Here is a 14,236-nt window from a genome sequence, read left to right on the forward strand (position 1 = left end):
ATCTACAGTGAATAGTATTCATGAACAGAATACCTATTGTATATCAATTATACATAACTAAAACCCCCTATTTCCATAGTAGGAATGAACACCACTCCTTGTGGACGTATGTGGTGAGCAAACCCATAGGGACACTGGAACCCACCCACATATCAAATCCAATTTATGAGAGAGAAAGGGATGGACAATAATACCCGCCTCTCTTTTCCCCATAAGAAGAAAAAAAGAAAGAAAGAAAGGAAAAAAAAAAAGGACGAGAGAGACAGAGCAAGACTTTCACAGTTCAAAACCGCAGGCAGTGGGGGAAAAGGAATCCCCGCACGAGCCTCAACTCTTTCTCCTTTTCTTTCCCTTCTCTCTCTCTCCCCCCCTCCCTCTAGAATTCATAATGGTAGCTTTGTAACCCGGCGTCTCCGGGGTTGCAGGTCCGAAAGGCCTCCGTTTCTTTAGTGTTTCGACCATTTGGATCTCTCTCTCTCTCTCTCTCTCTCTCTCTCCCTCTTATACTTTTCTCGAGTGTCATTTTCTCATATATACTTCCTTTCTCTAAGGGTAGACCTCAAATTCTTTCCAAGTGGGCTTCCTTTCTTCATGCCTCCCCCCATCCACTAATGCTATTCATTGAGCTTGATAACTCCTCCCTTCCTCTCTCACTCACCCTCCTTACCCTCTCCTAAAGCTCTCCTTTCAGTCCTTCCAGCAAAACAAGGCACCTAATTGGCCAAGTAAGCTCTTATTCTGGTTGCTCCTCTACTCTTTAATCCTAGTGTCACTACCAGACAGCAAGCTGAATCTAATTTCTCTCTCTCTAGATTGTGTTTGCTGGATCATGTCGTATAAGAGCGAAAGGAGGAGAGAACAAGTATAGCTTGAGCTTCCAAAACAAAATACCTTTACTACCTCCATTTCTTTCCAAGAAAGAAAAGCTTTACCATACTTGGCCTCTGTGGGAAATTAGTCTTTCTGCTGAAGAATAGAAGAGTCGGTCTACACCTCCTTCTCTTTCCCTTTATCCAGAGATCAAATGGAAAGCACAAAAAGGGAGATGAAGGAGAATTCCTATGAGAATTGCTAGCGTTCGTGTTATGGAAGCTGAATTGCAGAATAGGAAAGTGAGTTCAGTTGGCCAACAATTCACTTATTTGAGTGTGGAAGAGAAGGAGGAGAGGAGAGAGAATAGAATGCCACTTGAAGGTGTTCTCATGGAAGCCACCTCGATGCCGTCTCCTGACCTCTCCTTGCACATCAGCCCGCCGAGCAGCACCCCTTCCTCGACCTCCGCCACTGCCGCTGCAGCCGTCGAGCAAGACCGCGGCCACGACCGATGGCGGCGGGCCGACTCCCCGAAGTCCCGCCATGACGGCTCCCACGCCTCCACCGAGCTCTCGCTCTCGCACCCTTCGGCTGCCTTGGAGGCCGGATCGTCAGCTCCGCCGCCGCTGCTGAATGACCGCACCCACAGCTTCACCGTCGGAATTGGGTCGTCGGTCGACTCGTCCTCGGAGGGCTCGAGGCCAATTAAAGGGATCCCCATCTACAACAGCACCCCTTTCCCCTTCCTCCCCATGGACCACTCTAAGATAGGATTCTACCACCCCGTGTCCTCCTATCCTCCACCGTGGTCCACCTCGCTATGCTCCTCCTCGTCTTCGTCGTTGCCGCCGACCTCCTCATTCGCCGCGTCCTCCAATCCGGACCACGCGGCACCCTTTCTGCACCCTGCAGCCGGGGTTCCACCGCCAGTGGGCTCGTCGTACCACCACCAGATGGTGGCAGCGCCGGCAAGGTTCAATGGGTTCTCGTCGGAGTCATTCAAGGCAGCAGCACACCACCACCACCATCACCATCAGTATGGCATGGGCTCGTTGGGCGCCTCACACAGCATGATGAGGTCGCGGTTCATGTCGAAGCTCCCGGCTAAGAGGAGCGTGAGAGCCCCAAGAATGAGGTGGACTAGCACCCTCCATGCCCGCTTCGTCCATGCCGTTGAGCTCCTCGGCGGGCATGAGAGTATGTGTCCCCCACTTCCTCCTCTCTCAACCTATAATTTTCCTTTTCTTTTTTCTCTTTTCTCTTTTCCTGATGACCGTAGTTTGCTTCCTTAGTATTTTGGAATGCATTGTCTTCTTCTTCTTCTTGTTCTACGTATTTGTTTGTTTACTTGGTTCTACACGATATTTCTCAGGGGCTACTCCAAAGTCAGTTCTCGAGCTTATGGATGTGAAAGATCTCACTCTAGCCCATGTCAAGAGCCATTTGCAGGTATTTTTCCTAATAATCCTTCGCATTCTGCTCCTCTCTATCGTTCTCCTCCTCCTCCCTCCTCCCTCTCTCTCGGCACAAGAGCCAATGGATGCAGTAAATGAGTGAATGAGTGAATGAATGAATGAATGAATAGATGGGTCCGCTTCTCCAAGACAAGAGACTGCCATTCATAGTAAAGATAAGAGAGAGAGAGAGAGAGAGGATTGATAAGAAAAGTTGCCATCATTTCACAATAATACAACACCAAAGATACAAGCAAGCCCCAAATCTAAAGCATCAACCTCGTGGGTAAATGGGGAAACAGGAAGACCCCTCAAAAAGTAAGGATGCATCTGGATTGGAGTTGGGTTTTCCTCCATTAATGCTTTTCTTCTCTTTCCTTCTCCTTTCTAGTAACCTCGCTTCGCTTATTTTTTTTTTTTTTCCTTTCTTCTTATCTACCCACTTCTCCCTCTCTTTCTATCTTTCTTTACTGGTATTTGGTTTCTTTTCCTTTGCAGATGTATAGGACTGTGAAGACCACTGACAAGCCTGCAGCTTCCTCAGGTAATTCGTATTGCTTAGCCTTCTGTGCTCCCATCACTCACTCTCTCTCTTTTCCTCCTCTTCTCATTACTTACAAGCCTCAAAACTTAGTTGGAGATCCTCACTAAGACCATATTGTTTTGGTTGTCTCTAAATAAGCAGTTCCTTAACCCTTCCTCGGGATAGCATATTTCTAAGTGATATCTCTCACTGTATTCCCCCTTCTTGCTGCATTGTTTGAAGGTCAATCCGACGGCTCCGGCGAAGAAGATTTTGGCCCTGGAACCACTGATCTAAACTTCCGACGGTTGATCGAGCAGAGAGTGTCGGATAGGCCTGTCCAACCACATGATATGGACTATTCTTCCAACACTGCTACTAATACTCCTGGTGCTACTACAAGGTGGAACAACTCATCAAGGTAACCTCACCTCTCTTCTCCCTTGTGATCTTTTGGCAGAGATATGTACTTCTTTTGTTTGCATGGGATTAGGCTTTGGTTGGAAGATTGACGAGCACACATACCTGAGGAATAAAAGGAGCCTCATGGCAGCTTTTGCTTTTCTTTTCCTCTTTGTGTCTGAGGTTCACTACATGTGGGAATATAGTGCCCGAAAGAAAAGAAGAATGGCAATCTAAGTTTATTATAACCATGCTTAATTGCTTTTGGGCAAAAGATTTGGAATAACTAAGCTTATTATTACTATTAAGAAGACAAGATTATTCTTGGCCTTAGCTCCCTATTCATCATAGTCTATCATAGGAGCTAATGTTTTGTCACATAAGACCAAGAAGACTCCCTACACCCCATGAGGCCTTTACTTGAGTATACTTTTTCCTTTGGTTTTATTATATTAGAATAATGGGACGTCCTGTATGGGCTTAGGCCTTGCTTTGTCTTTTCCTGATCCTCTGGTGCATTTTCATCTTTCTTTCCAATGCATGGCTCTGATTCCAGGAATAAGTTTTGACCTGACATGCGCTAATTCCTAGAAATATGTTTTTGTTTCTGCTCTTTTTCCTCCTTTCTCTCTTTGCTTTAATTTTACTCGAACCAGTTTCAGCATTACACTTGGGGCTTCTTTGCCTTTATGTTACCGGTTTATGTCCTTTTCTTCTTTGCCTCACAAAGGTTCAATAGCTTGGAAGGTTGCATGGGATGAAATGTCTCCTGTATCTTCTACGGCTTACTTATAAGAGTGCTGTATTGTTTGCTCATCAGTGGCACTTTATATATGCAGCTTAATTAGTTGCATATCATTGTTTGCTTAGCATTAGTCACAATGCCTAAAGTATAGTGAATGGATTTTTAATGATTATCATGGCATTTCTCTTTGTACGGAGACAATTAGGTTGAAAGTTTGGACTTGTTGTTAGTATCATTTTTGCCTCTCAACAAGATATTGTTTTTATTGGGTATGTGACAAATATGTTTAATAGGGAAAATTATTTTTCCAAATAATCTTCTTTAAGTAATTATACATATTATGTATGTTAAATATTTGTTGTGTGAGTTAAACTTTTCCTTTTGTATGTTTTGAGCTGATCCATAATAAACATCGTAAACCTTTACAGTCAGTTGATAAAATATTAATAGAGAAGCGCAGGGTATAAATTATTTTTCGGTTTGAAGGTCATTACCATATAGTTGGAAGATGTTAATTAATTTTTCACTTGCAATAAAACTTAGCTGCTTATTAAGTTCCTCAGATTAATGTTACACTTTTCCCACAGATAATCTCTATGACTGAAAAAAGTTATATAATTAAATAGAATGAAAACTTGATAATGGGAGTTGCTAGGTCGTTTTGATCCGTAGGTATTTGAATGTAGTACTGAGACCCTTCAAATTCTTCAGCTTCTATAGCCTTATGACCATTATTTACTATCTAGTCTTTAAGAAACATGAGCAGTGGCCTTAAAGCAGGTTGGTGGCCCATCCATTAATTTTCGTTGTCCCATGGATATTTGTTTATAAAGACACATGCATCTTAGGGCTTCAAACTGAGAAGCAAAAGGCTTTTGACAAGAATAATATTTCTTCTTTTTTTTTTATGGAAGAGGAGGTCTAGGATACCCATCTATTGTTTTATTAAACACAAGAATAATATATGATGTAGTAAGCATTCAAAATTCTAGAAAAGGTCTTCCTTGAAAACAATTCTACAGAAGGCCAAGAAAAAAAGTTCAACGTTAACTCTAAAAATAGAATTTGGCTGCACGCACTTGGCTTTCAAGATCTTGCTTTCTTCTTTCCTAGAAAAAATTATAGAGTAATTCCAATCATGTTATTGCTTAAGATAGGTTTCCTCAGTGCATTTTACCTTAAATCTTAATTTATACAGTTATCAAATACAACTTCTGACAAAAAAATAGACTTTCTAATAGTAAGAAAAACAAGAAACTTTGTTTATCCTCTCTATTCTTATCATTTATTAAGTTTCATCGTACAGAAGATATAAAGCATCTAGTCTCATATCATCAAAAGTGCGTGCGCACGCTTTTGATGACACACACACACACACACACACACACACACACACACACACATATATATATCAATGTTTCCTTATATATATATCTCTCTATGTGTGTGTATTGAAACATTCTTGATGATTTATTATTTAACACAAAATTAAGGAAACTGGAAGTGCCAAATGTAAGCCACTCAGGCCGCCACATCTTATTAACAAGAAATTTTCTATTTAAGACCCTTGAGCAATGCAAATTTATCATGCTAGTAATGATAATAATGCATAAATAGAATCATGTTTGTTATATATCATATTAATGTGAGAAACAATGAAGGATGAAAAGAGAAGCTATACTCCGTGACTTGTTAGATTTTGGTTTTTTTGGATGTCTTCATACTAGGTTGGTAAAAGTCATCCAATGTAGCAAAAGAAAAAAAAAAAAAGAAGTTACAAGTATGTTGTTTCATATATATCCTTGCCACCATAAAAAAAGTTCCATATATAAGGGTGCTAATTGATTGAGTTGGTAAAGTCATAAGGCAATTAATCCCAATGATTTGATTGGGTACGATCCTATCTTCAACCTGATTTTGGTGAGACTTCCTCCTATCGTAGGTCTCAAAAATAAAGAAGAAAACTGAATATTTATCTCTAAGAGTATACGTATATCCTTATCCCTGCTATCAAATATTGATTCATTACCCTGCCATGAGTAATTGCATTTCCTATTTCCAATGAAACTCCTAACGAATCAAAGTGGTGCCTAACATTTTTGATTTAATAATAGTTGAAAGACTCTTTGTCTATATGAATCCTCAATAAGATGACAACTATATATTAGATTAGGTTCTTCAGTTCTCATTTCATTTCATAGATCTTGACAATATATATATATATATATATATATATATATATATATATATATATATATATTGAGTATTATTTATTTGAATATATATATAATATTGTTGACATGTCATATACAGTCTGACAGTGAAAGTTAGTTTCTTGAGATATAACAAATAAAAATTACTCATCAGGAACACTTCAATAACGAATACTTGAAGGCTCATATTGTGGCAAAAAGGAATGCATATCCCAACTAAGTCTTGCGATCTAATCTCAACTCTATTCATACTTGGAAATTGACTTAGCTTGTTTGTGCTAGCGTATATGTAGGCAGAATGAGATAGGCTATGGGCTGAAATGATGCTCAAGATTATTGTTATTGCTTCTCAAAGCAATTTAACATTAGGGAATCTGGTGAATATCATATAAATCTCAGTAAAAAGAAAAAAAATCATTTTTCCTTACTGAAATTTTATTGCAAAGTTATATATTCAAACATCACAAATTATTTAATGTAATAGTTCCTAAGCAATCCATTATGGTCCATCTATGATATGAAATGGGCATTTGAAAACTTTCTTTCTCTAAGCTAATAAATAGTTTTTGTTAAAAATAAAAGTTAAGCATAAGAAATTAGATCCAAATTTACCACTCATGATGAGAAGTACCACCCTCTTAGTGACAAAGAAATCAAGTTTGAAAAAAAGATAAAATTCTCAAACTGTATGTTAAAGAGAGTTTTATTTCATTGTGAAACCTAATTAAACATTGAAAACTTCAAGGTTTGTTACCACCCTTCCATTTATTGTAACAAATCTACACTAGAGATTTATTAGGAACTACATGAAAACTGCTTGAATAATGCCACCAAGTCTAGATGCATACACATGCATGCATGTATCATACATACGTGCATATATACATGTATACATACATAATACATACATACATACATACATACATACATACATACATACATACATACATACATACATACATATATATATATATATATATATATATAGAGAGAGAGAGAGAGAGAGAGAGAGAGATAGAGAGAGAGAGAGAGAGAGAGAGAGAGAGAGAGAGAGAGAGAGAGTAGTTACAATGCTTTTGAGAGTGTTGGGCCCAAACGCTTCCCAATGAAAAGCAATCATGGACTTCTAAAAATGGAAATACACACTATCGATCATGATCTACATGTATAAATTGCCTAGAGACTAAAATTCATTTGTCTTGGAAGTCTGTATTCGTACCCATCAAAGGAGAACAAAACAAATAGTTGCAATATATCTAGTGAGCAAGTATGTACCATAGATTATCTGGTTCTTAATATTTTAAAATTTATGAGATCAAATTTTGAGTGAAGCGGATGTCGCGTCTAGACTATTGATCAAGGGTATCTCACTGTTACAACCATTTTATTTTTTATCCATATGATATATGAATCGATAAAGACCTCAAAAATAAATGATTTTTAGTCTCTAGGAATTTTATACATTGTAGAGCATTATCAATGGCGTGAATTTTTATTTTAAGAGGCTTATTTATTTTCATTGGAAAGCATTTAGGAATAAATGCTCTCGAAGTATTCAAGCCTAACTATATACTGATAGACGGATGGATGGAGGAATAAATGTGAACCATTTGACAAGAAGCAGAGTTTATAATGTCATTTCTACTTGTAATCATTTAGAATAGAAAAGAATTAAGAGGGTTCTAAAGATGTCAACAAAAATCTAGAGGGTTTCAGATTTTTATGCAATGGTAAGGTAAGAGGAATGAATGAGGAATATATCTTCATGCCAGCTTTAAGGGTTTGAATGAGTGGCTAATGGAAGTTTGTGGATTATATGCCTAGATACTTGAAATAATTCTTCTTAGTTGTGATTATTGAAATTAAGAATGTAGTGAGATATTGGTCTCGGTTTCTAATGATCATGAGGATGGCCACAATCTTTATATATCCTTTCTTTTTGGAATTCTTAAAATGAGTGATTTCAACAAATTGGCTGAATTTTCATTCATTAAATAAATGGTCCGCTGTTTAATAATTAAATGATGAGGCTTCTAGATAGATATCCTATAGGAAAATTTTCAGAAGCATAACTCTTTATCATGGTTATCAAACGCATCATAGTTATCTGGTTGGTAATAGTTGTTATTGCCTCTCTAAATACTACAATAACATAGACTTTTAGCAACAAAAGAAATAACTGCTAAAAGTTATAGAAAAAAATCAGAGTAGTGGTAAAAAAAATAATAGTCTCTGATACTCCATCTTAAAAGTTTAGTGGTTTTATTTATATTTTGATGCAAAAAAATGTTTTTGCGGAAAAAAAATGCTTCTATAAAATAGAGATTCTTTTAGAGAACATATTTTATTGTGCTATAAATTTACATATTTTTTAGAGGTAATTACATTTCTGCTATGTATGTAAAATATTTTAGAGATAAATATCATATTTTGCTGCTACAAATGCTGTCACTAAAACCACATTTTCTTGTAGCGATGTGTCCATTACTTTGAGACTAAATTGATAATTTAACACGTTTGATAGGATGAAAAGGTCTCTGCATAAGAAGTGATGCAATGAAGGCATCATTGCGATTCTAACATTCCTTACCCTGCGTGCACTAAAGACAACTTGGCCACCTCTTAGCTTTCTTCAAAAGGCTTTAGAAAAAATAGTTATAATCATATCATCACATTATATATATTGTATTCCATGAACATCTTATGGCATATTTTTTTCTTGTACTATGCTAGATCTATTTGGGAACTATTGCTATATATCCTCTGAAATGATAGACCTTGTGCAGCAAGTAGGTTGTGCAGCAGAATACTGAAGCAGTATAGGGGTTATGGTTAAAACTTTTTTTTTGAAAAAAAAATCATCAGTCACAACCAAGAAATAGAAGTTGATTTTTTTGAATCTCTAATTCTCAGCATATGTATCTGTTGATTTATATGATTTATATGATTGACATGATGTGCTTGGTCTTTTTCGAAAAAAGAGCATGCTTTGGTTGAGAAAGGTTTCTTTTTTGATATACGTATTTCAAAGGATTTTGCATGACTAACGCTCCCTTAAAAAATTTCAGCAGAGGAACATGGCTGCAAACAAATTTAAGTGACATCGATGGGCTTAGATCAACAATGTTGTCATCTCAAGTTGAGGTATTAACTTACACGCAATGAGCTATTCGATTCTTATATGCCATGCATGCATTACAACTAATGGAGCCATTACTCTCTCTCTCTCTCTCTCTCTCTCATGTTTGTACGAAAAGCAAATGAATAAATGACATAAATACGATGTGTTGACTTGTACAGGATAGCAATCCTTGCCGATCCAATGGTTTGCATGTTTCTCAACAAGAGATAAAAAACCCTAGCTTGGAGTTCACCTTGGGAAGACCAGACTGGTGTGGTAGAGAACATGATTGATGCTAATAAAGCCTAATCCTGATGGTTTTGGCTCACTTGTATCAAAAATGGAGGAGAAGAGAGAAGACAACGAGCTTAATCCTTGCCTCACGATACCCTCATTGTCATCAAAGACGGGAGGAGAAAGAGGGAAGCCTATATTAATGAATTTGAGGGTATAGTGAGGCAACTTTGATTGTACTGGCCACTCTCTCCTTTTCTTTTCTTCTCTTTCTGTCTCTGAACTACAGGCATTGTGGAGTTAGGTGGCTAAAGCTGAAGTTGGAAGCTGTTATACACGATGGAAATGGGATAGAAGGAAAAGGAATATGTTCTAATGAAGGAATCTCGACAATATTACTTTTCCCTTCTGTTTCGTTTTCTCCTCGCCTTTTCTTCATGTCTCCCAAGTCAGGAGCTCCTTTCAGTCCTTGCCATTATTAAAGTGTAAAAGCCCTGACCTAGATCCATACCAAAGCCCTTAGGTTCAATAGAAGAATGGTTCAAGTAGAGGAATGCTGTCTACACTAACCTAACATGCAAGCAATGTGTCAAAATCAAGAGGAAACAAACAGTACATGAATAATAATGGGAGGAATACCATCCCACCATCAGAAGCTTTTCCTGACAGTGTCTTGCTGCCTTCTCCAGTGACAATGACCACCAAGGAGGCATCTATGGATCATGTTTTTCATACACAAGGACTAAGGAACGTAGTCATAATTAATATGGTTGGTGTATTATGCCTCCTAAGAGCTTAATGGTAGGGTCTTAAGAAAATGAGAGGCAAGAGACTTTCTGAGTGGGCCAATGACTCTATTTAAGTTGTGGGAATTGGAAATCCTGCAGTTCACATTCTTTCCTCTAACCATGGTGTTTGCTTCCAAAGGAATCAAGGGCCTACAAATAATGCTTGAATTTATTGGTCTTATAATCGTCGACTTACTTGTAGCTTAAGCTTTTGAGGCCAAGTGGTTAGTTAACATGGTGTCAAAGCCAAAGCTGGTGAAGTCATGATTTCATATTCCCTTTAGGTTGATTACTTATTTATTTCACCTGCTTGGAGCTTGACCCATAAACAAGAAAACCAGCTGGAGGAATAAACAATGAGCGTGGAGGAATAAACAAATAAATTCAACCAATACATTCGAGTCCTCGATTTCAAACCTAGGGAATAAAAAAATTTCATTAATTTCTCACAAAATTTAGAGAGAAACCAGCTGTAGTATGACATAATTTTCCAAAAGTATTTCATACCTATTTCCCACTCTTTGGAGACTGCTTCTAACCATCATTTTTTCACTTCCTTCTTCCATATTCTTTTCGTTCTAGTACAAATGCCTTCGACACTAATATCCAAGGTGTCACCCCAATGTAGCTCGACCAGAGCTCAATGGAAAACCTTAGCTCAGCTTATGCTTCCTATTTCCTATGTCTCCCAATAAACTAATATGTAGCAAATCTTGAAGTTTAAATCACAGTATTTCTCTTCCTACAAGGGATGGTTACAATGAAGACCAAGTCTGTTTTTGTTTTTGGTAGGCTTGATTGGAGATAAAGATTTTTTTTTTAAGAAAAGAAAAAAAAAGGAGTTCATTCCCTATCAAACCACCAGGGTGTTAAGTGAGATGTGGAAGAATATATTGATATTTAAATTTTCTAATTAATGGCCCCATCTCAATCGAAGCAGGAATATATTATTAGGCATGAAACAGCGATGCTTGAATGGATCCGTTATTGTTCCACGGCCACATGATTTGTCCTTTTTTTTTTTTTTTAGCTAGAGACATGATTTGTCCTTTGAGCAGCACACTTATATAATTGGTTCCACAAGCAAGGATTGGTCACCTTGTAGTTTTTCTAGTAGAAGGTTGGTCGTCTTGTTGTGGTACTACTTTTTAAAAGAGAGGAAAAGGAACAAAGGTAAAGGAAAAGGGCTGATGCGATCATGTAAAGCCATATGTCCTTGCTGATTTAATGAGAATGACATTCCATTGGAGTCAAATTGTGGGAATTCGAGAAGAGAAAGAGAGAGGTGGCGTGAAAAAAAATAAATAAATGGATTCCTGGAGCTCACGTCAGGCAAATATGTGCTAAAGTCACTTACCTTTAAATAAATTCCATAAAAGAAATATGACGTTGGGAGTAAAGAAAAGACCTAAAACTATCATGATATTGATATGATAAACTCCCCTCAAAATTTAGATTATTTTTTTAAAAAAGTATTACAACATGCACATATCCACCCATGATGTCATAGATTTCTTTCTCTCTCTCTCTCTCTCTCTCTCTCTCTCTCTATATATATATATATATATATATATATATATATATGTAATATCATTGAGATAAAGTCTATACTTGATAATATTCTGTTTATTTTCTAATTATTTTTATTACTAGTAAAATAAAAGTAAAAATTTTTTGATTTCATTATTTTCAAAATTAAGTTCATCTTTTTTATCATCATCATCAACACTATCTCCACCACTGTTACTATCGTTGCCATCGTTTGTAATACCCCAATCACTGTTCTCACCACCACTTTCACGACACATCCATCACTATGGTCTCAACCATGTCTATTGCACACCACCATCATGATTGGTATCGCCATCACATTATCAGGTATCCCCAGTATTACTTTTACCACTACTACTATTGCTATACTGCCACTACTATACGTTACTAGCGCCCTGCCTCTGCTACTATCACCATCATTATATTTGTATTATTAAAAATAATAGATTATACCAAATACATTAATATTATAAAATAAAAATTATTTTTTTTAAAAGAGAAAGATATGAGGACTGAGCTCAAGTCATTTTCAACTCTTGGACCTAAAGAAAGCGTGGGCCTTGTGCAGCATTGGACTATATGCCGTCAAGAGTTCCACCCAACTTTGCATCCCTATCAGGAATCGTGCAATTCTAAGCGTGACAAAAACAATGACAAGGAGTAATAGATATCCTTTCTTTGAAGAAAAAAAGAAGGAATTTAATGCATGACAGTGGCATGTCCAACCTTACGAAATCAAATTATTTGATGGATTACTTCGATCATTCATCAGTCCAACCAACTTTGACGCAGCAACCCATTTCACATGCAGTCTCTCTCTCTATAATATATGAATGGAATGCATGCATACATGTTTAAGGTCGCAGCTTCAAGATCTATGCAGTCCGATAAAAGAGCAGGATTCAGTAGTTGACATTGTAAAAGAAAACCAATTATTCTTTCATGCAAAAGATACGACTCAAATCTGAATATCTAACCCACCTTTATTTAGTTATGGGATATAAAGGATATGTATAGCTATTTGCAGGAGAGGGTTAAGAGTAGAGAGAGCGTTACATGAAGACTGAGAAGAACTTATTTGAGAGAGTTTCTTCTTAGTGAGTAAGATTAGAAGGGAAAAAGCCTGAGGAGGATGGGAACCTGATCACAGTTCCCATGAACCCCGGACTTCTTGAGAGTGATTAGATCTTGGAGCGGAGAGGGATTGCCCACCCCTTGCCCTGGCAAGACAAGGCGTGATGGAAAAGTTTAATAGGAAAATTTTAAAGCAGAAATGGTATAGGAGGAAAGAAACTTTGACTGCTGAATTCCAGCAGTGCAGCACCTTCCAGCCTTTCAAACAATGCCCACAAAATGTCCACTTCCAATGGCCCCTCCATGCACAGAAGGTCCACCTCCTTTTCACCATTATGAGTGCAAAATTTTGACGTAGAACTGGTCAAAGTAGACAACATACGTAACAAAGTAGAAGCCCGAGAGGACCAGATACCAACGCAGCTAGAAAGAGGAAGAGCATTAAATGGAAGTCAGATGTGGAGCAGGGTTTATCTTTCTTCTTTCTCATTGTCAGCAAAGAGAGAGGCATTGAGCTGACATTGATTCAGAGAAAGAGAGAGAGAGAGTGTTTGAAATGATTTTGTAATCCATTGCTTTGTGATTGAGTTGCGTCTTTCTCGGCCTTTTTCTTTTTCTCTGACAAAAAGGAAGGTACGATGGCCTCATCATAGGCACAATCCCGAACAGCCTTTTGTTTTGCTTCCTTCCCTTTGCGTTTTTTTTTTTTTGCTGCTCCACTAGCTTTTTTTTATTCCCTTCCCTTCTTTCCCACAACTTTTATGTGCTTAAATTATAGCTGACCAGATGGGGTCATGGTTTGGTTGTCATCTTACTTTCCTGTGCGATCGACGCCCAAGACCACCTTTTTCTTTCTCCTGTCTACTTTGTTAAATTTGTTTCATTTTTTTATTTTGAGCTTGCTTGTGAATTTAATCCTAATACTATTCCTGGCTTTGGGGCTGCCCGAGAGGCCTTAAAGCTCGCTGACAACCCCTCGATAGGACTCTGCCAAGGCCGGACGTTGAGCAGCAAGCATGACCGGCAATTACAACGGGAGAGAGAGAGAGAGACAGATAGAGAGGAAAAAGTAGGCATAACTGTAACTCTCTTGCATTTCAAGCTTTTCTTCCAATAAAATGTTAAGAGCTTTTCTTGTAGTTTGAATGGATGAAAGGCAACATGAATGAGAGATCTGACCATGTGGACCTCATAGATAAAGGAAATGGAGGAGAGTAACATGGCTGAGATATTAAAAGAAGATATATATGAAACTTATCATTGAAAGACTTTATTTTATTTTTGTTTCTAGAAGAATTATATTAGATGCCCAAATATT

General features: G+C 37.5%; 1 protein-coding gene across 2 annotated transcripts; it reads left to right on the top strand.

Moving 5' to 3' along the window:
- Positions 1–238: 238 nt before the first annotated feature.
- Positions 239–9,909, top strand: LOC103706792 (uncharacterized). 2 transcript variants are annotated; one of them, XM_008791026.6, is made up of 6 exons: positions 239–2,010; positions 2,186–2,262; positions 2,766–2,811; positions 3,034–3,211; positions 9,222–9,294; positions 9,451–9,909. In XM_008791026.6, exons 1-6 carry the CDS (start codon positions 1,062–1,064, stop codon positions 9,562–9,564), a joined length of 1,437 nt encoding a protein of 478 aa, XP_008789248.1. In that variant the 5' UTR covers positions 239–1,061; the 3' UTR covers positions 9,565–9,909. The 2 variants fall into 2 exon arrangements, with proteins under 2 accessions (XP_008789248.1, XP_008789246.1); XM_008791024.6 differs by having other exon boundaries at positions 241–2,010; positions 9,219–9,294.
- The last annotated feature ends 4,327 nt before the right edge of the window (positions 9,910–14,236 follow it).

Source organism: Phoenix dactylifera, chromosome 18, assembly GCF_051530095.1.
Source record: "Phoenix dactylifera cultivar Ajwa chromosome 18, Ajwa_hap1_PhDact_Kaust_v1.1, whole genome shotgun sequence".
NCBI lineage: Eukaryota > Viridiplantae > Streptophyta > Magnoliopsida > Arecales > Arecaceae > Phoenix > Phoenix dactylifera.